The sequence below is a fragment of the Electrophorus electricus genome, chromosome 11 (genome assembly GCF_013358815.1).
Source record: "Electrophorus electricus isolate fEleEle1 chromosome 11, fEleEle1.pri, whole genome shotgun sequence".
NCBI lineage: Eukaryota > Metazoa > Chordata > Actinopteri > Gymnotiformes > Gymnotidae > Electrophorus > Electrophorus electricus.
In genome coordinates, this window is record NC_049545.1 from 11,927,501 (window position 1) to 11,951,814 (window position 24,314).

Below are 24,314 nucleotides of genomic sequence, written 5' to 3' on the forward strand. Positions count from 1 at the left end.
GATTTCATGGCTTAACATTAGTGTCTGTGTAAAATGGAGAGAGATGAAACTCAATCCTCTGGCTTTGTGTGTTAAAAGGTGCTAAATATCGGCATACACAATACCCCTGCCCAGGCATGTGCTTCCTACCACTGACTTTCTCAGACACGAGGACTCACACACACACACACACACACACACACACACACACACACACACACACACACACACACACACACACACACACACATACATACATACATAGATACTCACGCATTCACTCATACACACAGTAGGCTCTGCCCAAACAAAGCCTTAAGTTGTTTGTAATGCAGATTGACAGCTATTTCAGGAAGTGCTGTGGTTAATGACAGTCTGGAGAATTACAGGCAGAGTAGTGTAATGTTGTGTAATGTTAACACCCCACATTCCAACTTAGATTAAGTACAAAGCATTCTTACTTGCCACCTGTAAAATGTGTGTGCTTTGTACACTTATAATTCTCATGTTATGTTCATTCTTTGAATTGTCTCTTTGGTCTCAAAAACATTAGGGAGATGTCATTAATGGCATCAACCTATCAACCCTGCATTGGCCTCCTGTAGGTCCTCTCACCGATTCCTGTCATCTTCATCCTCTTCCTCTCCTCTCTTATTGAAGGGATGATGAGGTGAAGAGCTATGCACTGCTGGCACTATGATGGAGATAAAAGCGATAATCCAGACACTCATGAGCCTTTGGCAGTTTTCAATTGCCTTCCCCCACCATTTCAGCATCCTCCTGTGCAGTGTAATTCTGAAGGATTAACAATCTCTCCGTGATTAGTTCCACGCCTTTCCCACATTCCTGGCCGCCCCCCCTCCATGCTCTCATTCAGACACACTGGGCCTGTATGTCGGACATGTGAAGCGCCTCAGAAAACGTCACACGAGCCACCGGCGTTGTGTGGCCTGCGGAGGCCGTTCCCACAGACGGCTGGAGCTCCGCGGGGCTCGGCCTGTGTGCCAGAGGGGCACGTCATTCATTTGCTCGCTGGCGATGCGCATGGCGTGCACAAACATTGGAGCTCTCTGGCGTTGTTAAGTAGGAGCGAGTGAGTGGAGATGGACTCCCGGCGGCAGCCTGCAAGCCTCTCCGTCACTGTGGATCCCTGCCTGCCACTCAGACCTTTTCCTTATCGCCGCTCCACCCCGGCCGGCTAACCCGCACCGCCCTGATGAATTTCATCTTTCGCTCCAAGTTCATAGTGGATTAATTATGTTCTTCTTGATGAAAAATTGAACTGGCGTTGGCTGATCGTCGCCTGCACTCTCATTTCAAGGGGCACGCTCTTGGCAGCTCTGAAGTGCACTAACCGTGGCTGGAACCATTAGCTGGGATCTGTTCGAGGAAACCTTATCTCTTCTACTTTCTCCACCCTCTTAGTCCCGGCCGTCCTCTTGCGTGGTGCCCAAGTAATTGATTTCAATAAAAAGTCATTATCAACAAGGGGAACAACAAAGATAGGACAGTGTGATCATTAATGTGGAAGTCATATTGATAAGTGTGGCTTGGCCTTGGGGTACATGCTAGTTCTGAGCCTGGGCTATGAGGATTTGTTTTCATTGCATGATATCATAACTGGGACGGTTCTTTAGACATAGCACTCTGTCAGCAGTTCTCTGGTGTCAAGGGGATTTATATGGAGGGGGGAGGGGTGGTTAAAAAAAACACTTCTCAGGATTTTTTAATTTTATTTATTTATTACACCAAAAAGCGCTTTTCAGAAGGGATGTCTGAGGAGATGTGTGGACATTCTATGTTGAGTGGGGTTTGCGCATATGCTAATAGCCAGTCAGCTCCCTCTGGAAAGTTCTGTGCGTTTGAGTGTGTGTGTGTGTGTGTGTTACAGGTCCCAGCGACACTGACAGTGACCTCAAATGCTGTCCTGCACCTTGCATGTGTTCATGTGTGTCTCCGACAGCTGTGGTGATGAAGGTGTCACAACTATGACTCTCTGCTGCTGCATTCTGTGTGTGGCCGTGTGCCTGTGACAGCACTGATACCATCTGAAAATGACCTTTGCTGTTTCAGCCCAAAGCTTACTTCCTCTTTCTGATGTCTGTCTTGTGTATGTGTACATCTCGCTCTCTCTCTAAAGGCAGAGATACACTAAACTGGTTTTGCACTGACAGTTTTGTGCGGAGGAGCATCAGCCGGAATGGGCAGACATGGACTCCTATTAGATAGCAAGTATAGGTGTATGTCACACAGGAGCAGCTGCAGCCATGGGATAATACAACAGCCATGTACGGTACAGTACAGTATAGGAGTCAAACCAGCTGGAAGAATGTGCAGCTGCACTATACATAACACAGGCACTCATCGGTGGCTTAACATTAGTAACATTTCATGAGGGGCCTTATTTTTAAAAAGGAAGGTTACAGGTGTGTGTGTGTGTGTGTGTGTGTGTGTGTGTGTGTGTGTGTGTGTATGTGTGTGTGTATGTGTGTGTGTATGTGTGTGTGTATGTGTGTGTGTATGTGTGTGTGTATGTGTGTGTGTGTGTGTGTGTGTGTGTGTGTGTGTGTGTGTATAACAGCATCCGTCCAACACTTGCCCTTTTGTCAAACCCACGTCACCCAAGTCAAAAAGGTTGGCAAAACACAGGTTACCGAACTCTGGAGCAGTTTGTCAGCTGACTTTAGCGTACGATAGTGGCGCCAACGGCGGCTGATCACAACTTACAAATGATTATAGAAGATATACCAGCATATACAGCTATAGATTCGGTATGCTATTCATTGTATATGAATTTATATTAATAATATTTTCTACTCAATGAATATACAGTATATTTGTATTGCATATACTATGTAATACATACTATATACTGTATATGGCTTTAAAATCATATTTCAACCACATGCAACAACACAATGCCTTTTAATAATTTCACATACCTCGACTTTGTACACACCATGGTACTCTGTGTCTTAGCGAAAGCAAAAATTGAGGGATGCTATTATGTTACACACTGGTGTGGTTTTAAACATACAAGCTTTGAAACATGCTCTCTGAGCCTCCAGGCACAGGCAGTGGTATAAAGGGTGCCACTGATCTACACTGTCACCTGTCCCTGACACGCTTCACACTCCTCCTCTTCACATTGTACCTCATCCTGCGCCTTGTGCAGTTCAGTGCCGGTCTGGTCTGCACTCCGCAGTCTCACTGTGAGTTCTGTTTGTCATCTCAGCCTGACGGCTCCCGGCTCCAGAGCACAAAGCTGCGGCCGTGTATTGCGAGCGTGTCGTCCACGGCGTAGGCCCGCGGCCTTAAAAGGAAGATGGCCTCTCTATTGACGAGCATACCAGGCATTCAGAGAGATACGGGCTCAGACACAGAGGCTTCTGAATGGAGGTGGCCTCTTATGTCACAGAGTGCTCCACAGAAACAACTCCGTATCCTCCACACGTGGGTACGAAAGAGCCGTCAAGGATATCTGGCGAGGTGTTCACCTCAAAGTTGTTGCTGATGGGGAGAAGGTTCAGCACAGTGTGGCAAACACAGTAAGCGCATGAGTGCATGAGGCCTGCAAGCACTACGAAGATGCAGCAGTAGACTGAGTACAGCAATCCTGACCTACAGCGCAGTAGGAGCAATTAGGAAGTAATCACTCAGTGGCATGTTTTGTTTTTGTTTTTTTTGTCGTCTTGCCTGTGATGCAGCATGCTGAATTTGGAATGACGTCAAGAAAATCTGCTGAACAGATATAAAATCTGCTGAACCCTATATAGGTTGCAGGTGTGGATATGTCAAATACTACCACAAAGAAGTACACTCCTTCAAGACCTCAGAAGACTGACCACAAGATGCAAACTAGTGGAGATTCTTAAGAAGCAAAGTTCAGGTTACGGTTTGGTAAAATACGTAAAAAATGTCCATCCGTGACGCGGATGTGCTCACCAATCTGAGCATTCTGCCTCCCTGAAGTTCTGATGCTTCTCATTATTAACACTTCATCAGTGCATGCATATACACTCACCAGGGACTTTTTTGGGGGGGTAACATCTGCCTTGCTACTATGCTCATTGCTCACTCTAATAGAGGTGCATTTTATAGGCGCAGAATTACAGTGTGCACATCAGAGCTGCTGTTTATCACTGGTCAATTTCTACAGGCCTGCAGTTGGCCGGAAGTTATTTGGTTAGTGGGTCAATCTGAATGCCGCAGCGATACAGACATGATAATGGCATTTTACAGTGTTACTGGGTTAAGACAGGTCCACCACTTGAAAATATCCAGCCAACAGTGGTCAGAAACCACCCACCGATGAAGGGCTAGAGGATGGCTAACAAAAACTCTGCATGGTACAAGATGGGTGATAGACTAACTAGACGAAAAAGTAGTTGGTAAATGTGTACTACGTCTTATGACTGTGATAGCATGAAGGGGCTAGTCTTGTAAGTGCTTTGCTTTGTTTGTTTGTTTTACCTTGCACTATTGTGTTTATTGTATTTGCCCTCAATAAAGTATGTCTTAGTATGTCTTAGTCTGGCCTGTTTTGGGACAAGGTATTGCTGACAGATAGGATGAAGATTCAGCTGTAAGAGTGATAAACAAGAGAAAAAGAAGACCTGCTGAAAAGCCTAGCACTTCAGGTCTGAAACACCGACGTAGCGGAACTGGCTCACTGGTCTCTTCTGCTGAAGTGACTGGCACTGGATGAATGGTGAAGTGTACACACTCAAACTGAACACAGCCTCATCCCCATTAAGCAGGCATTTCACTAAACACAAACGTGAAAGGAAAAAGCCCCCACAACAAACAGAAGCCAAGCAGAGCATTACTACGGACCACACCCAGTGTCTGGTGATGTTTGTCATCAGGGTTGAGTCTGGGTTGAGTTTTTGCAACTGAATGCAACATAACAGTTTTAGGGTTCCTTCATTTATCCAAACATGTAGGGTCCTCCGAATCGGAGGGCCATGTATAACCTCTGCCCGGTCAACATCAACTTCAAAGCATTCACCTCGAGATTAGCATGTCTTCGCCAGATATCCTTGACGGCTCTTTCGTACCCACGTGTGGAGGATACGGAGTTGTTTCTGTGGAGCACTCTGTGACATAAGAGGCCACCTCCATTCAGAAGCCTCTGTGTCTGAGCCCGTATCTCTCTGAATGCCTGGTATGCTCGTCAATAGAGAGGCCATCTTCCTTTTAAGGCCGCGGGCCTACGCCGTGGACGACACGCTCGCAATACACGGCCGCAGCTTTGTGCTCTGGAGCCGGGAGCCGTCAGGCTGAGATGGCAAACAGAACTCACAGTGAGACTGCGGAGTGCAGACCAGACCGGCACTGAACTGCACAAGGCGCAGGATGAGGTACAATGTGAAGAGGAGGAGTGTGAAGCGTGTCAGGGACAGGTGACAGTGTAGATCAGTGGCACCCTTTATACCACTGCCTGTGCCTGGAGGCTCAGAGAGCATGTTTCAAAGCTTGCTTCACCTTACCATTATGTGACATAATGGTTTCCTTCAATGTTATCTTTCTCTGAGGTACAGCGTGATATGGTATATAAAAAGTCAAGCTATGTGAGATTAATAGAGGCCATCAGTATCATGATAAGAATGTGCGGTTGACAAGCCTATATGTACACAGTGTGTCTACCCACTATCTTGTACATGTAGTGGACCTGCATATTCTTCCAGCTCCAAAATGGCATTTTGACACTCTTTCACAGTCACTGTCTGTCTTCCACACACACACACATGCACACGCACACGCACACATGCACACAAACACACACACGCACACGCACACATGCACACACACACACACACACACACACGCACACGCACACATGCACACAAACACACATACGCACACGCACACGCACACATGCACACAAACACACACACACACAAACAAACATGCGAAATACACATGACCTTACCCTCTCTCTCTCTCTCTCTCTCTCATATGTGCAAGTATCAGAGGATTGTGCGGCTGTCCCTTCCTGCCAATAAAAACTTTATTAACTCCCGGTGAATGTGGCGCTGAACATGCAGCCTTAGTCTCCAGGTCCCCGCGGCCTCTCTGACAATGTCTCCTTGTGGCTGCGTGGGACCCGGCCTGACCTGGCCATTGTCCCCCACAAAGCGCTTTCAAGAGCGCCGCCTGCTCGTGCATTTGCATTTTAATCACCTTCGCACAGCAGCATGGAAGCCATGCTAATCGCATGATAACGGCAGTCTAGCTGCACTGCTGCTCTGGGGTGCATCCCACGGAGGGCATGTGACTGGCAGGCACGCAGGAACAGTATGAGAACAGTGGTCTGAATGGTCCGAGCCATGAACGTGATGATGGTAGACTCGCGGCGTTCTTTAACCTCCCCCCAAAATCATTCTCAACATGTCTGCTTTTTCGCGTACGCATTTCTTAACGAATGCTATGCGGTGCATTGACAAATAAACACATTTATACCAAATACATAACCAAGCAGAAGCAGGTTCTTCCTCCCAATATCTTGACTTTTAAAAGCAGTCTAGCTGTTTCACGGTCCCGGAGTTCCAATCAGAATAACGTGTAATTAGCCGAGGCTCTGGCCCTGGGGGAGCTAGGTGATGTGGGGAGAGGGGAGAAGAGTCAGAGAGATTTCTGATTACCTGACAAGTTGAGGCCGGAAAGGCTACACTTAGCCCATTAAAGATTTTCCAGTGTGACATTTGAGAGCAGCCGCCGCACTGCGCGTCACCTCGCCATTTCCCTGTTCGCTGGGCATCAATTTAGAGAGAGAGTGAGAGGAAAGGGAGAGTGAGAGAATGAGAGAGAGAGAGAGAGAGAGAACGTGAGAAAGAGAGAGGAAAGAGAGAGAGAGAAAGTGAGAAAGAGGGAGAGAAAGAGAGAGACAGAGAAGAAGGGAGGGAGGGAGAGGCCACCAGGCAGACACACTGGCACAAATGGATTTCATTCACCGAGGTGAACTGTACTTGGCTGATAAATGCACTTTCTTGAATGTCAGCAAATGTCACTTGTGAAGCCATTTACTGTTGCTTTAATAGCTTCCTCAAACTTACAAAGAATGAAGAAATGAAAATAGAAAGAACAGAACAGAGAGAGCAAGTGTGCGGAGGAGGGGGGAGGGAGGAGGGGGGAGGGGGGAGGTGAGTTGGGCTGTTGTCACTTCCACATGATTAAGCAATAAGACATTTGAGAAGTCTCCCACCAGAAAGCGGTTAAACTGGCTGGAGGATGCTGCCCACAGATAAAGGGAAATGTGATTTATTGGTTGGAGTGCACCAACTTCATGCAAACTACCCGTTTTCTCTAATAAACTCGCCTCCTTAATGAAGAAAGGAACCTAATAACTAACATCACATCTTGCGGTGTGCGGTAGAGGCAGGTAGACCCCGCGGCTATCGACAGGTTGGGGAGAAAACATAAGCAGCAGAGAATACATGTGGTTAATGATCACCTCATACACCGGCTTAGTTTGGAAAGAAAGTCTAGAACACAAAAAGGCACCTCACCAAGCCTTCGGCTCCCATCCACGAGCAAACACATTTATGCTGACATTTAAATGATTATGCAAGCAAAAGGAAAATTGATATCATTTTGTATGCCATGAATTCGGGTCTTTTCTACAAGAAAAGGCCCAAAATGTTTTAAAGTCTTGTTACAGTGCTGGTATGCCAAACAGAATGACTACAATTACTGAAGATATTATACTTGACTTTTATGATAGATAATTAAAATTAATCATTTGGGGTTTTTTTCCTTTGTCAGAGTACTTTTTTTTGCCCTCTATTTGTCATGTCTTTTGTATCTCTGCTCTGTTCTCTACTTCCACTAGTATTGTGCTTTTCTATAATGTGTTATTAACAAAAAAGAATACTAATAACTGAGTGATATCCAGTACTCGGCATTCTCTTGTATGTGGTTGTATGATTGTGTTCTAGACTTATGGTTGTGTTCTGGCTTTATGGCACATATTTAGAATTAACAATAGCCTATTTACATACACAAGCAAGATAAATGTCACTGAGAATGTAGTGTTCCCAATGCAGGAAGATTGCATGAAGAATTTATTTTACTTTTCTATAATGTGGATAATATCGTATGGTCATTGCTTGGTAAGAAATGACATGATTCAGAGTAATGTCGTGCTAAAAATAAAACAAATTAATTTGTAGAACACAATGGCCAACTAAAATGGCTCTATTTAAACGTGTGTGACCGGTGTATGGTGTCTTATGATAGTTTAATGCCTGTGGTTGTAGCCTGGGCAACCCCACTTTAGCGCTGTCCATAAAGACAGCCCCACGCCTGTGATAATCCCCATTTCCAGTAGTTGCTACGGTTACAAATTACCTTTGGTACTTGTAACCAGTTCCTCTTTGACATTCTGCTAATCCTTTTTACAGAATTTGTTTTTCATTTAGGATCAATGCTGCAGATACAGGATTATATGCCTCTACATTTTCCTTTTGTACATTGCCTTTCTTTGTTCTGAATAATACAGATCATATTCCAACTCCCTTACTGTAATGGCAATTGGATTTACCATTAAGGAGATGAGTGTTAGAAAATATGGGTGTATAATAAGAGATGTGAAATAATGACGCCTTAAAGCATTCATTCTTGTAGCTATCTTTGAAAAAAACAGTTCGGTCCCATGTAATGTAATCTTTTGCTACACAGTGTTTTCCTATTTGTTTCTTTTCCAAAAATAGTCTGTCATCTCTCGCTTGTTCTTTCTTTCTCACCCGTACAGTAGGTTATAGAGCTGAGAATGGTCAAAACGGATTCCCAAAATGTCTTCCTCTTACTCATGCACTCCGATATGCACCTGCATTTATGCATTTGTGCTTGATCTGCCACACACACACACACACACGCGCGCTTGTGCACTCGCCTGGGACCTTGCTGTGAGGTGGTTGGGACACAGCGACTCGAGTTGCGGAGGGGAAGGGTGGAAACAGGCAGCAATGTCGTGACCAAACAACCCGAAGAAGGAAGGTAAAGAACAGTACCACTCTCTGGCTCCGTTCTTCTCTCTGTCAGACTGGTAGGTGGGCTGCACCAATGTAAAGACATCCACGCACTTCAGTGGGAAACACACTCGCCTTCTGTTGTGTTCTATTCTGTGGATGTGTGTGTGTGTGAAAAACAGGGACTGAATTTATGTAAAAGGTTTGTTTGCAGCTATGGACTGACACTATATTGCACCATCTCTAAAAAAGGCGCTTGTAGTCACATACTGCACTGACATCTTACTATCAGTGTATCAGTGAGAAATGCCTGACAGTGCAAGTAAACAGACTTGCACCTGGGCAGGGGAAGAGGATGGAAAAACAGTTCTGAAATAAATGGAAGCCAATAGATGGAAGTAGATTTTCAGGAGTATGGAGTATTATATCTTCAAACAACTCCCTTATTATTATTATTATTATTATTATTGCTGTTGTTGTTGTTGTTGAAAAGAGAAAATAAAGGCTCCTAATTAAAATACAACAGTTGATACACAAAGTGAAGTACCCATGAATATTCCATTTATTTGCCAAGTTGATATACAAAGTACACATGAATATTTCATTTCTGTGCCAATGATTTGTCAGCTTGAGACATTTAATCATTATTAACATGGTTAATATAAAGGATGGATCAAAAGATCTTCATCATGACATATTGGTACATACATTACCTTGTACTAATCTGTAATCCAGGTTAAGCATCAGTAGTGATGACAGAGCGAGAGAGAGAGAGAGAGAGAGAGAGAGAGAGAGAGAGAGAGAAAGTGGAAGAAAGAGAGATGCAGAGAACGGGAAGTGAGAAAACAGGAGGGAGAGAGAGACAGACACAGAGAGAAACAGACAGAGCATTTTGATAATGCTCAGCTTGTTTGATTTTCTGTAGCAAAACAGTCTAGAATTTGCCTTGCCAACGTGCATAAATAGATATAATGAGGCTAATAGAGACAATATCAAGCCAGATGGATCCCTAACTCTCAAACTCACACACAGACACACACACACACACACACGTGTGCACACACACACACACACACGCGTGCACACACACGTTGTATTTAGAAATGCAAAACAATGGAGAAAAGCAGAGATCTCTCTCTCTCCATTCTATCATACAGTCTCTCGCTCACTCACAAACACACACACACACACACACAAATATTGCCGGTAGCTCAGTCGTCTGATTAATGTTCTAATAGGTCAAATACTGCAAGTGCTGTCCAGCAATACCCACCCCAGCAGTCAAAGAGGTCTCCAATAACTCCAGTACGTATTGTTAACACAACAGCTTTTATTGGTATATGAACAGCAGTATGCATACAATTACAATGTTGAACATCAGTTTATAAAATGTTAACATGGTATGTACAATAATCTGAGAAAAAAAAAAAAATCCCAACCCTAAGAGGCAACAGTCTAATAATTGACATAATCATAACATACAATTTACTTTGACTTTCAGGAAGTCAAATCTTTGTTTAAAAAATCTCACCTCATTACATACACATTTGTGTTCTGTAGGTGCAGATGCCTTTGACACAGGCAGTTCTCACGGGCTGCATATTCTGAGGCCAAAAATAGCCAAAGACAAAGGAATTCGCTAGAGTGCGAGGACAGGCCTTGCATGCGTTCACAAAGAAAGTAGAAACCAAAACTTGCACCTGATGACGTCACGACGTTATTCCATGTTCCTGTTTGGGCCAAAGTCATAAACCTATAAAAACAAACAGGGCCATGGACGAGTGGGCGAGCGTCACGGTGACAGGCAGAACACATCCTCTTTTAGAAAGGAAGGGGGTTTAGCAGGGAGGGCAAGCGAAGGTAACAGTTTCTTTAACCCTGCCATGAACCATAGACCTACGGACACCCTGACAGGACAGGCTCCCAATAACTTCCCATTACCTCTGCACGACTTATAGCCGACAAATGAACCTTGCCACTGTTCCTGCCCCTTGCAATCACAAACATGATCCCTACAGGGCTGAATGAGAGCAACAAGGCCAGCCAGCATGAATCTGCTGTCATCCTAAATATCATTCTAACTTTATATTACCACGTTACCTTAATATCTATATTATTATTATTATTATTATTATTATTATTATTATTATTATTATTATTATTATTATTATTATTATCTTATTACTTAAGAAAGACCATTTTAGCAACTATGTAGAAAACAATGTGGCCTGACAGATGTAAACTTTAGTGGCTGTTATGTAGTTTCGCTTGTGGGCTTTAGCCTAAATTAGTTTGGAACTGTCAAAGTGCATTATAGCCCAGGTAATAAATAAATGATCAAATACAATCACAGAGATAACAGAGAGAAAATGAAGAGCAGAAATCTGTTGAAACAAGAAGAGGAGGCCACACGTTACAGCTGCCGATCATACATTTTTCATTCAGTGCTTGGATAAAGCGTCCATCATCAGGGTCAGTCATTTACACTTTACCATTTTTGAGACGTTTTAACATCTGCTCTAGTGCCTTCTCATAATCTGGGTATACATGTGTACTTGTGTGTATACATGAAAAATGCATGAATATCATTTTAAGGAGCCACCTGAGGAGATGATTCAAACTGATTTGGAAGTTATGAGTGGGCCGGTTGTCATTTGCAATATTTGACGACACATCAGAGACCTCGAGACAGACATATTAACTCGATTTACTTGCCAAATCAAAATTGAAATTGAACAGATTCACATTTAAGACATCAGTGTTGCTTGAAATTAGAAAAGAAAGAGAGAGAAAGACAATGGAAAATGGTAAAATACATGGTTTAAAAGTTGTCTTTGGATTTAATGATGGCAGTGTATCCCGGTCAAGCTACCTGGGGGTGCATTTTGCTGCAAGACATCACTAAATGGCCAGTAAGACTTTAAGGGGTATTTAAAAAATATTTATATTTTTCAATATTTAATATTCTAACAGTTCCAGAATAAAATCTATCACTGTTTCCTTTGACATTCCAGTGACTTTTCAGACAATTTCTGTTTCTTGATTAGGCTACTTACACAGAATATAATCATTGTGGTCCCCCCCCCCCCCCCCCTTTTTTTTTTTTTTTGTACAGGGTTAGTATCAGAAATCTGTGCAAAATACGTCAAAAGGGTAAATCAAACTTCCGGGTTTCGTGAGTAGACTAAAACTTTCGAGACACGGCCTTTGTTACTTGCTTCCTGAACCTAACCCGCCGTTAAAAGGGGAATTATACAACTGTTTTTAGCATTTGGGCACAGTTCAACCTCCAGGAATACTTTTAAAAAGATCCTCGTGTAGGGATATACAAACTGAGTTAAGGACACAGAAATAAGACCTATCTGAAAATACCCTTCACTTTTTCTTATGATGACTTCCCTTGTCAATGCATGCAACATACGTAGGATTTATAGGGAAAGAGCCTATATTTTTTCCGTAGTTATCATGCAAATTAATGTGATGTCCTGTAAAAAGATGCTCACGACAAGTTCCAATAAATGCCACAAACATGGCCGAATACGATATCTTACTATAATTATCCTACATGTTGATTCATTCGACCAGAGTAGAAATTACAAAATGGGGCTTTTGTAAAACATGAGATCAAGCGTCCTTGGCCGTTTGAATTCCCATTTCCCTAAGCCCTAGCTAAGCAGTGAAGTGGGCATAGCCTACCTGTTGATGCTCGTACTGCTTAGATACGTTATCTCCCCTAGGGCGTGGATGTAACGCGCGGGTCTTGTACCTGTCACGGTGATGCAGCGCATTGCTTCTCCCGGAGGTCTCCTGACGTCCTCTATCGATCCTTTTGCTCAAGATGTACTTCGGACTGATATTCCATTCGACAGAAACTGTTCACCCGTAAATAACAGATTCAGTCAACGCTACATTTGGAGACATTTTCTATAAGCTATTACTAAGGCAAGATTAAGTAAATGGGTAATTTGAATCAAACATGGAATCTAAAATATAAAAGTCATGGAATCTAAAATATAAAGGTCAATGAAGGGGTCCACATGACTCGATAGTTTTGTGATAAGTATATTACAGTCGCTGACATTTTAAAACATGCTTTTCACCGATTTATGTTCTCCATTTTGATTTAATTAAAAAGAGAAGACCTGTAGGCCCATGGCGTGGCCTAATTCAGTCCACTGGAATCAAAATATTATATATTTCGTATTAATTAGGCCTATTGTGAGAACTAGAGAAGGTTATTTTAGAATATTAAGAACAGTCTTCACGTAGAGAACTTTAATAAGATTGTTTAATAAAAATAATAATAATAATAAAAACTTTAATAAGAAATATTTGATGAATGTCAATGAGATATTACATTTCCGGGTTAATACGAGTTTCTTGCAAGAATCCTTTAAGTTAGGAAACGCTGTAACTAATAGTGATTCACCCCATTTAAGATGTATGTTTTACTTCTTGTAGTAACTCGGTTAAAACAACTAAATAATGAATATAGATTCTGGAACCCTTTTATCGCGTTCCTATAAGAGGGCAAGACAATATTCTACAATCTGTCATACTGGTCAGTAATCGCTGACATTTTCAATAACAGAAAAGATACAGTGGTAGGGCCAGTGTGATTTTAATAAGCTGGTTCTGTGTAATTTTTCGGTCACTTGAATCCTAGTTAAATGAAGGACGCAGGAGAAGGTTAATGTCAAACACAGCAGTCTGATCAACGTAGGCAAAAGCAGGCTGTATTTAACATCCAAAGCACTGCTCTCCTCTTGAGTGCAAGAGACAGGGATTAAACCCAAGATAAAGGGACGACGTTGATTATAATTGGTTATGGTACTTTAACCTACACCGTCCAAGGCAACCAAGGTTCAAATCCGTTACAAAAATAGCATACATATGATTCCATGTTTATCTTTTCAATTTTTAATGGTTCTTCACTTTGGACTGCATATGTTCCTCATAGCTACAGGCTACCCATAGGTTAACAGGGAACACAATATGGAAATAATGCTAGTAATTTAATAATGATATATTTAAATAATATCTCAAACACAAGACTAATTGGTATAAACATATAACTAGAAATTCACTCACTTTTGTCTGTCAGTAGTAGAAAACAAGAAGACGCGAACATCAGCAAAATTTAATTAATCTTCATTTCGAAAGGCTGTTCAAACGGCGGCCAATTGAAATGTGAGATAAGGTTAAAACAGCTTTAACCTACCGAAAAACGGGCAAGCACTACCGCTGTCAACCACATTTTAAGATATTCTTAACTATGTTCATGAATGGTCGAGAAAGTATGTCTGAACAGTCTTTGTGAAAATTATGACTGGAACTAATATTTTTTCGTTCCAGTTTAAATGTTTAAGAAACATATGGATAGAAGTTGTGCTCGATGCAAATTAATACTAGTCCCAAATAAACCCTCACTGTGGCAGTTTATCTGACAAGGTATTTTTTGTTTTTCCCAGGTCAATATGATAGCTTCACACTAAATATCGTGCCTGTTCGAGTTTGACAAAGTGATTGGGAACCTGATAGCGCCCGGGATAGTGAACACAAAAGGAAACAACACAATTAAAAACGCTAACAACATAAAACTCACACAAAATATTACATGAACTATATCATAAAATAAAATAACAATAGTGTCCTATAATCTGAACAAGATGGGGAAAGTTAATCTTTAGCCTTGTGTAGTCATTCACGATCTATGTTTCATATGTCTTTAATATTAGTAAGTCATGTTTTAGGATCTGGGGCGCGAGCATTATATTGGAAGCGCGGCTCTTATTCCGTTTGAGCGGCGGAGAAGGCCTGCAAAATATGCCAGGGCGGAAGTTAAATTGTTCCACATGAGAAAAAAAAAACATGCAGCCTTGAGATTAAGTTATTAAACTGCAAAATAAGTTTTCAAAAGACGTTTATTTGTAATTTCTCATTAGATGTAACAATTTGGGTTTTTATTATTTTAGGCTACAGCTGTGCTTAGATATCCGTTCTGGTTTTCTGATAGCCTAACGTATGTTTAAATGATGTCTTCTACTGTATAATATAATACTAAATGTAATTTGATATACTGCACAGACAAAATAGAAAGGTGTTACTGAAAACACTCATATAGCGCCTATAAAGAAAAAAAACCCACGTAACAAAAAACAAAACAAAAAAGCCCTTTCATTATTTTGCTACAGAGGTTTATAATCCTGTAAAATTATACAAATTTTCGACTGCTATAGTGGCTAGAGTTAGGATCTCTGTTCAGATTTTTAGACCCAAATTTTGGGTGCATATAGAAGTAGATTTAGGGTACAAGGGTATAAAGATCTAAAATTGTGCATGCTTCAATAACTCTGCTATTGTTATGACAGGAAAGAATGCAACTCGCATTTAAACAAATTAGATGATATCCTTAGTCAATGAGAAGTGAGATACGTAGACAGCGGTGCAACTATCTTGTTAGCAGAGCAAGTGAATTACTACGTTGTAATACATTAATTCCTGTAGAGAGCTCTTAGGTTTGAAAAGGATGCCAAAAAATACGCTCTCGTGACGCGGTACATTTCTCTACATGCCATACTTAAAGACACCGAGATTCCTAATTTAAAGTAATGACATTGTGGAAAAGTTTGTGTGACGCTTCAGAGTGGATGAGGAAAGGGGCGGTCGTAAATACTAAACGTGTGTTGTTTGATTTGTCTCAAATCATTAAGAGCATCTGGAGCTTCTTAAGAGGCAGAGTAGGCTACCGTATGTAAATTAATTAATAAAGCAACGAAAGCAATGTGTGACACCTTATTATAATTACAAGGTGTCTGACCTGTTATACATACGAGGTCTAAAGGCAGATATCCGTGCATGCTCCTGCAATTGTTTTTATTCATTTCGTATTCAATGAATAAAAAAAAAATGACACCTCACCACCCCTTGCCCTCACGTACGCGCGCGCACGCACGCACGCACGCACACACAAACACACACACACACACACACGCACACACACACACACACACACACGCACGCACGCACGCGCGCGCTCGAACCAGGGGCGTCTGGCTAAGCAAAAAGGCGGGAGAAATCGGAAGAAAGAGGGCCTGCAGTTCCGGTCGCCTGCCGGTCTCATTCAGCAGAGGATCCTCCAGTGCCTTCATTAGAAGTAACGAGTCGACACAAGGTGAATCTAACACTGAGGCGCCATTCTCTCGGTGCGCGGAGCGCCCTCATTAAACGTCGCTAACAAGCCGTGCAAATACACTGATTGGACAGCTCCCGTATAACTTCTCAGTCCTAGCAGGATGCCCACTTAATGAGACCACACAAAAAAAGACATGGCGATGGAGGACAAAACCTTTAGGGTCCAATAAAGTATACATGGCCAAAATAGCTAAATGTCAGTCATCAACAAGAGCGGAAGACAAATGATGAGAATTTTCTCACCGAATCAGCGAGTTATTACATTTTAGGTAATATTAAAAATATTAACGTAAACTGTAAAATACCTTGTTTTAACTAAGTTTTGACTGCTTAATACTAGGCTAATAGGCTTACCAACAGAATGTTAAGAACAGCTAAATATGCTAATTATATAACAGAATGTATTGTTTCAGGTATTTTCTTTAAGATACAGAAATTACGTAAATGTGTGTAGTAGGAAAGTAGTATCGCTCACTCACATATGTGAAGGTGCCTCAGAGGGTCAAAAATGCTAACACATCTGCAAATTGCGCTCTTGCACGAATCCTGGCCGACGCAAATCGGAAGAGGTTGAAAGCTTGGAAAAACAAACAGAAAGGGGCATTTGCGCCCCATCCCGACGGCTCCACAAAGGTGCAAGCTTCATTCGCCCTTTCAGGATTTATGGAGTAGTGAGCCAGACAGCGTCCCGGCAGCGGAGAACATGAAAACTAGGTAAGAGAAATCCCAGGAGTACGCGCTGTTTTGTGGAACTTCATTTTTATTTATTTTAATATATGAAAAACACGTGAACGTCTACCATTTGAGCCGTATTCTCTTTAACAAACTTAAAGAACTTCGCTGAAAACTGATTAAGCGCGCAAATTGTTCGCTAATGATATTATTTGGATGCTACATTTCATAGACTTACAGGGTGCAAAGATGATGTCGGCACTTGGGTGCGCGTGGCAGAGCTCTAATTGCGTCCACGGTGGGTCCATTTAAGAACACGTGCAGTAGAAAACCTGGTAACGCAGAAACAGCCGCAAGAATCTCTTAGCTGAAATGAAAGCAGAAAAGAGACAGAGGATACAATAATAGCGGCGAGAAATACAAGAAGGACAGGACGAACTGACTACGTTTCGAATCAAAGCTGAAATATACTGAGAATAAATAAGTTCTATAGCCTACGTGCGGTTTAAAAGCTGAAAAGCAAACCGTGGTTCTTCCGATTACAGGATGGGAGGGATTCTGTTTCCACCGTCACTATGTCCACACTAGCGTTTCCGTCACAGACAGTATGAAATGCTCTAACCAGGTTTTAGCCTATTAAAACAAAACTGCGATTTTAAATGCAAACTTTAATAGGAAAATATACTGCTCATATTCTCCTCCGCTCATCGGCTGGTAACGATTTATCACAGCTGTACAAAATATCAGACGACTCAAACAACGTACTTGCCAGTGTTGGCGAAGGGTTGGGAGGACGCGTTTTAATATGATGATAAGATCATGCTAGTTTGAATATAGAGTCATAGCTAACTTTCCTTACCTTTTCACCTAGACCGACTCTCCTTGGTCCAGTGTCTCACACTATGACGCCACACGTGTTTGTCTGTCTCACTCGAGAGAAGTAGCTCCGAAATTAGGCACGAAGTGTAGTACCTCTCTGGTCACTCCACCCAAAAACATCAAATCAATATTTCCAGGTTAGGTTTAAGTAACACTTCTTGAGTAAATCACGCGATGTTGTTAACGACTGCCAGTATTGTGATGTCAGGCGGGCTGGAATTAAATAAACAAAGACGGAGCTAATGGTTCGTCAGTATAGAGGAGCTTGTCCCCTGCTGCTTATCGCAAAGACGAGAGTGCTGGAAGCTTGGGGATAAACAGACAATTAGCCCAGGTGAATAAACTTGTTTAGGGGTGTTAATTACAAGCTTAACGTAAACAAAAGCCATGCTAAGTAAAGTGATTTAACAGGGGCTTTGCACACCATTTTAGTTCTTGCATTTCAGTTCTTACATTTCACTGGTAATTTCCGTATTGCAAAGGTTTCCAAATCATCTTTACAAACATGCCACATAAAAACCCAGAGGCCGTGTAAGGTGATCCCGTTAAACACCTGGAGATGCAAGTATTTTAGAATATTCAGCAAACAAGGGCCTCTTCTAAATACCGACCAGGGGAGACTGGATTATCACAGGGATATACGTTCAGCATTTCAATACCGCAGGTTATTTCCAGTCCACGAAGCTTTCCAAAGAGACCAATTCAAGTGCCACTTGGAATTGCTTTACTGGAGTTTCGTATGACAGGCAAGCAAACAGGTGTGATATCACAGAAAACAACCTGGCCCAGTGCTTCCAGTGACTACCCAGCAATCGCTTTTTCATCCAAATATGTGCAAATATGTCCCTAATGAACAAACTAAACTAAATGAGGGAGAAATCAAGTTAAATGTAAGCTAAATACGCTTCCTTGTCTCATTCCGTCAGTATACGCCTCCATGTCGTGGTATGAAAAACTGGAAAATAAAAAAAAAGTTTTGAATTCCCGAATGATCCTTTGCAAAGGCAGCTTAAGATAATTATGTCAGCTTTACTGTGGCAGATAAGCCGTAGTATAGATACTGTGTCTTATTATGCCTAATACATAGCCAACTCTTACAATGTGGGTATTGTTCTTAATCGAGTAAACGTGAAAAATCTTAACACCAACCAAGTCCCATATAAAATATTAGTGTAAATGCTAGCGAAAACCTTGAAAACCATACCAACACCGTTTCGGGATGCAAGCTTCGTGACAAGTGGGGATGCGCACACGCACATTTTAACGACATGGGCTAGTAGCGTACAGTTCCAGTTTAATGGCAAAACTGGTGCAGCGCTTCACCCTGAAAAAGAAGAAATATTAGGCTAACTTAGAAGTTATGAGAACTGCAACAAATTAAGATTTCAATGTTTTGACAAAAAATAGGCTATGCGTTGTATCTAGCTGACATTTAATTAGCAGTGTGCAGCCTTTAAAACGATTTCACCTATACCTGCATGCACTGGTCAAAGGTTTAGTGTTGGCCTCTGCGTAAATCTGCGTTGGAACGACCAGAAGGACGCGCGCGTCGCCTGAGCCGGCACTAGTATATTGATACTGTAGCTGAGGATGACAGTCAAAACAATGTCAGGAAAAATGTCCAAATCTACGTTTTCATGTTGAAAAAAAAAACGTTTGTAGGAAAAAAAAAACACTAAAGATTTATATACATCAGAAAAGAGTTTTTTTTATATTTAACCTATCAATATACACGTTTACAATTAAGGAATAAAAGCGATTGTGCGTTAATAGGCACAGTCGAAAGCATTAGAGACTACTTTTACGGACACATGTATATACATTCATATGGAGTGCAAAGAAATACAAAGTAGCCTATACGCGCGCGGTGTCGTAGACTCCGTTTCAAACCCTTCATTTAAATGTGGATTTCCGTCTCCGTGACTGTCACCCTGAGCCCCCACCACTGCCTTCTCTTTACTACATATCTTCTTTAGCTTTAACGAGTCTCGTTAAGATCGCAATAATATTCCACCCACTAATTGCTCATTCCATTCAACAAATAGGCGAGCCTTGGCTCCGGCTTCGTGCGAGTCCGCGGAGGGAGGGTGGTGTTGAGATTGGAGTTCCTGATAACCCCCCGTGCGTGCTGCAGAAGTGGTGAAAGCCTCTACGTACTGGCTAATGATTGGCACGCTTGACAGTGATTGGCAGGGCTGCCATGACAACCCTACAACGACACCAAGAAGACCAATAGAAAAGCGAAACAAAATATTTCAATGCTACACTCACGGTGGATTTAGGGGGAGATATTATGAGGCTGGTGTCATTAGGCGATAGCTATTGAATCATTCAATCTGTACTCGTCGTTCCTTTTTTCCTTGATAATTTTCTTTCTCTTTCAGGTCATTTCCATGGTTTTCAGATCCCCTTTAGAGCTTTATCCCTCCCATTTCTTCCTGCCAAACTTCGCTGATCGCCCTTTGCTCCTGGCGAACAGCGCGCCCAGCGCCAGGTCTCCCGAAGACTTGTCAATGTTTCAGCTACCGACCCTCAACTTCTCTCCGGAGCAAGTGGCGAGCGTCTGCGAGACGCTGGAAGAGACCGGGGACATCGAACGACTGGGTCGCTTCCTTTGGTCACTGCCAGTGGCGCCGGGCGCTTGCGAGGCTATCAACAAGCATGAATCCATCCTCCGTGCCCGGGCTGTGGTTGCCTTTCACACGGGCAATTTTCGCGATCTCTACCACATTCTGGAGAACCACAAGTTTACGAAGGACTCGCATGGCAAACTTCAGGCGATGTGGCTAGAGGCTCATTACCAGGAGGCCGAGAAATTGCGCGGGCGTCCCCTAGGACCGGTTGATAAGTACAGGGTGCGAAAGAAGTTTCCCCTTCCTCGGACCATCTGGGACGGCGAGCAGAAGACGCATTGTTTTAAAGAGCGGACGCGCAGCCTCTTACGGGAGTGGTACCTACAGGACCCCTACCCAAACCCCAGCAAGAAAAGGGAACTGGCGCAAGCCACTGGACTCACTCCTACACAAGTCGGGAATTGGTTTAAAAATCGGAGGCAAAGAGACAGAGCGGCGGCAGCGAAAAACAGGTAAGTTATTTTTGATTTATTTGGGGCTTAAAAATAAAAGAGTTGAAATGTACAAAATTACATCATAACAGTGGTCAGAAATTCACTAGTAAAAATGTCATCTTTGGCCAAGGAAACCGGTGGATATTTTACACTGTGAGTGGCGAGATAGTGCTCCAAGTATTCGGACACGTTTACTTTTCACATCAATTATGGAAAAGTAGCATATCAGTTTGATAATCTGCTACTAAAAAGAAGCTATATTATATTTGTGTATATATGCGTGTTAAAATTGACTGATTAATTTTTCAGATTAAATATATTTCTTTAACATTTTAGTGTACTAAGACATTGCAGGAATATTTTGATCACAAAAATACAAACGTCAACATCTAGCTAATATAAACGTATATACATCCCTTTACAATTTAATATAGTATATAAATCCTTCCACCATTTGACTCCCACGTGTGTAGTTAGAAGGACATTTTCTAGAGGCCTATAACAATCTAAACTCCAATCGTAATAATATCAGACGCCTAAATAAAGGTAGCTAAACACAGCTCATGTTAATATTCATTATTCTAACATATATAAGCTATTATTTTTACTTTTGAGGGCACAGGTATAAGCTAATAAATAGCTACAATTTCCAGGCTATACAATGGCACGATAGTAGTTTATAACATTAAAGTTGTGTCAACACATTTACACGTTAAATTTACTCTGGCTTTTCATGACGTGTTTTTATATATATATATATATATATATATATATATATATATATATATATATATATATATATATATATATATATATATATATATATATATATATATATATATATGTGTGTGTGTGTGTGTGTGTGTGTGTGTGTGTGTGTGTGTGTGTTCATTGCTTGCTATTAATAATAAAGTATGGATTAGGTCTTGTGACATTCAGTTAATTTTAAATTTTAAACACGAATTGCTGCAAATGTTTGCTTGGTGTTATACGTGATAAATCAAACACTTTATTATAGTGTGTTGGTCCTTCCCTTGGTTGCTGGTCTGTAACAACCATTAGCTATTATGCTAAATGATCAGTTCTGTATAGTTCTGTACCACTGCGACGTTTGCCAAAGCTAGTTATAGAAGAAAATATATCGCAGAATATTGAAAATAATAACTAACGCCCCAAGTGACGTCAGCAGCCGCGACGCATAAACAATAAAAAAATGGTTAGGCGACATTTGTAAATTTAAATAGCGATGGCAGATGGTCGAAATGCGTTAGTTAAAAGAAGTGTGTTGATCAAAATGTCATAGCGATATGCTAATGTTTTATTGTTACGGATCATTTTATGCCAGTAGGATTTTGTATAATTTCTGGCCAGTACAGGCTAACACTAGTCTGGTTCTGGCCTACTGATATGAGCTACTGAATGCTTTGTAGGCCTTTTCAAAATGCTAGAAATTTGTTTTAAATGTAGCGTTTTTTACTGGAATCTGGGTTCAAGCGAAATTGAGAGCAGGCCTGAAAACTTAATTCAATGCAACAACAAGCTGTATTGTCTCATTCTTTTACTTTTTTTCTCATCAAGGCTCCAGCACCAGGCAATTGGACAGAACGGCATGCGGTCTCTTTCAGAATCCGGCTGTACCCCACACAGCTCAGCAGAGTCGCCGTCAACTGCGGCTAGTCCGACGACCAGTGTCTCGAGTATGACAGAGCGTGTCGACACCGGCACGTCAATTCTTTCAGTAACATCCAGTGACTCAGAATGCGACGTATGATACGCAAAAGAGAAATATTTGCAGGGAATACGGACCTGAATAAACATTATGTGGAAGCTGAAAAGGACCAACTGGTAATTATTGAGAAAAAAAGAAAGAAAACAATATAAAAGCACGTCTTTTTTTCAAGCGCTTTCCATGGACCCCACGCCTTTCCCTACCCACATCACTTGCATGATATATCAATAGGCTTTTTTTTTTTTTAATACGACGGAAATGCTCTTCGTTCGCTGTATCTGCCAGGACCACCAGGAAGATGGAGAAGCGGGAATTACTAGAATCCTGTGCACGTCGCCTCTTTTTAATTTGTTTTTTGTTCGACTGATGACGCGCAGCCAAGATGCAATGCTCTTTTCCTTTATGTTCATCAGACAATCATTTGAGTCGTAAGCACCTTTTTACTACACTTCTGTCACTGCCTGTGTGGGGTACCGGTCAAATGTGGAACCGAATCGTTATGACTGTATCAGATTTTTATTTTTATTTTGAGATTTTATATTGAATTATGTATATCTTAAATAATGCGATCATTCTCCCAGTCTGTAATATATGTGTAGAAATATGCCTGTATATAATATTGCTCTACGTCTCCATTGTCTTTTCTATCCCCTGTTCACTTTTCTTGACTTGGTGTTCATAAACTATTTGTCAAAATGTAACTATTAAGTGCTCTAGGCGTTTTGTTTCTCTGTTTTTATACCTTGAAAGAACATTACGACCATGGATGTTCAGTCGAGATTTATGCAAAAGAAAAGTAACAAACAATTGGGATATAATCGACTGATCAAGCCAATTTCGTGTTTAGCTTTGAGCGCTTATTATTCAATGTTACTTTCTTGCGTGTTTATGTTAATGTATACATTTCTAAGCTAAAATACAGTATTTCATTTTGTTATAAAACTGTATCAAGTCTTTTATTTGATCTAATTTTTCACATTAGGCCAAGCGGTAACATTCATGTCACTGCAAGGCTGTCTTTCTTATTAGGTGGGACGAAGGCATGACACACAAGCTGTATAACTTCTACATTAGCGGATGACAGAATTCAGAGACGTGCATGGACGTCTAGGAAATTGCAACCGCGAAGCTTTTAGGATACGAAACTTGTTCCTCTTTTGCCTTAGTTGGTAATGAATACAAAAATTAAGTAAATTCACCATTAAATGGACTAATTATCAAGGACTCCTCCCCTGGCCCAATCTCCTATTGTGGCTATAGTGAAAGGGCTTTTCATTCAAAAACTAGAAGTAGTGCAGGAAGAAAAGCGCTCCGCGGGCCTTCCGCCCACAGAGAACCGAATTCACACAGCAACTTCTTCCTATAAACCAATAAGGAAACCTACAAATAACTAGTTAAGGGGGAGAGTGAGACAGTTATTTTTCTTAGAAAATAAATGTAGTTCAAAACATGATAGACGGAACTAGTTAAACCTGAATGTTACACATTAAAAAGGCGATTTTCGTGCTTTTTTTGTCTGCAGCACAACAAACAGGCTAGATAATGAGAGTTATACAAACGCTTACGATTAGCACGAAACATTTAATCTATATTCCATATTTATTGTCTATGATGTCGACAGTGGCTTTCCTTGTATAATAGCCTAACGATGTTTCAGAACAGTGGAAATATTCTTTAGAAATTTTATCAATGCTGTCCTAGGTTAAATGTCAGCCGTCAACCAAATATCAGTTTTTTCTTTCCTCAAACACTTGACTTAAAATAAGTTAGTTATTATTTAAATACTCCAGGGATTCAGTCATACGTGAATGAAAAAAAAATA

At 41.4% G+C, this 24,314-nt stretch overlaps 1 protein-coding gene and 1 long non-coding RNA gene across 3 annotated transcripts; one reads left to right on the plus strand and one right to left on the minus strand.

Annotated features, from left to right (window-relative positions):
• Window positions 1–10,284: 10,284 nt before the first annotated feature.
• LOC113578347 lies at window positions 10,285–18,186 on the minus strand. 2 transcript variants are annotated; one of them, XR_003410737.2, is made up of 5 exons: window positions 17,677–18,186; window positions 17,056–17,184; window positions 16,625–16,855; window positions 12,718–12,823; window positions 10,285–10,704 (listed from the first exon to the last, which is right to left on the minus strand). It is a non-coding gene; the product is annotated as an uncharacterized LOC113578347 (long non-coding RNA). The 2 variants fall into 2 exon arrangements; XR_003410736.2 differs by lacking the exon at window positions 10,285–10,704 and having other exon boundaries at window positions 12,095–12,823.
• Window positions 16,816–23,404, plus strand: six3a (SIX homeobox 3a). Its single transcript, XM_027011532.2, has 3 exons — window positions 16,816–16,859; window positions 20,081–20,781; window positions 22,342–23,404. The coding sequence occupies exons 2-3, from the start codon at window positions 20,090–20,092 to the stop codon at window positions 22,532–22,534; spliced, it is 885 nt and encodes a 294-aa protein (XP_026867333.1). The 5' UTR covers window positions 16,816–16,859; window positions 20,081–20,089; the 3' UTR covers window positions 22,535–23,404.
• Window positions 23,405–24,314: the final 910 nt, after the last annotated feature.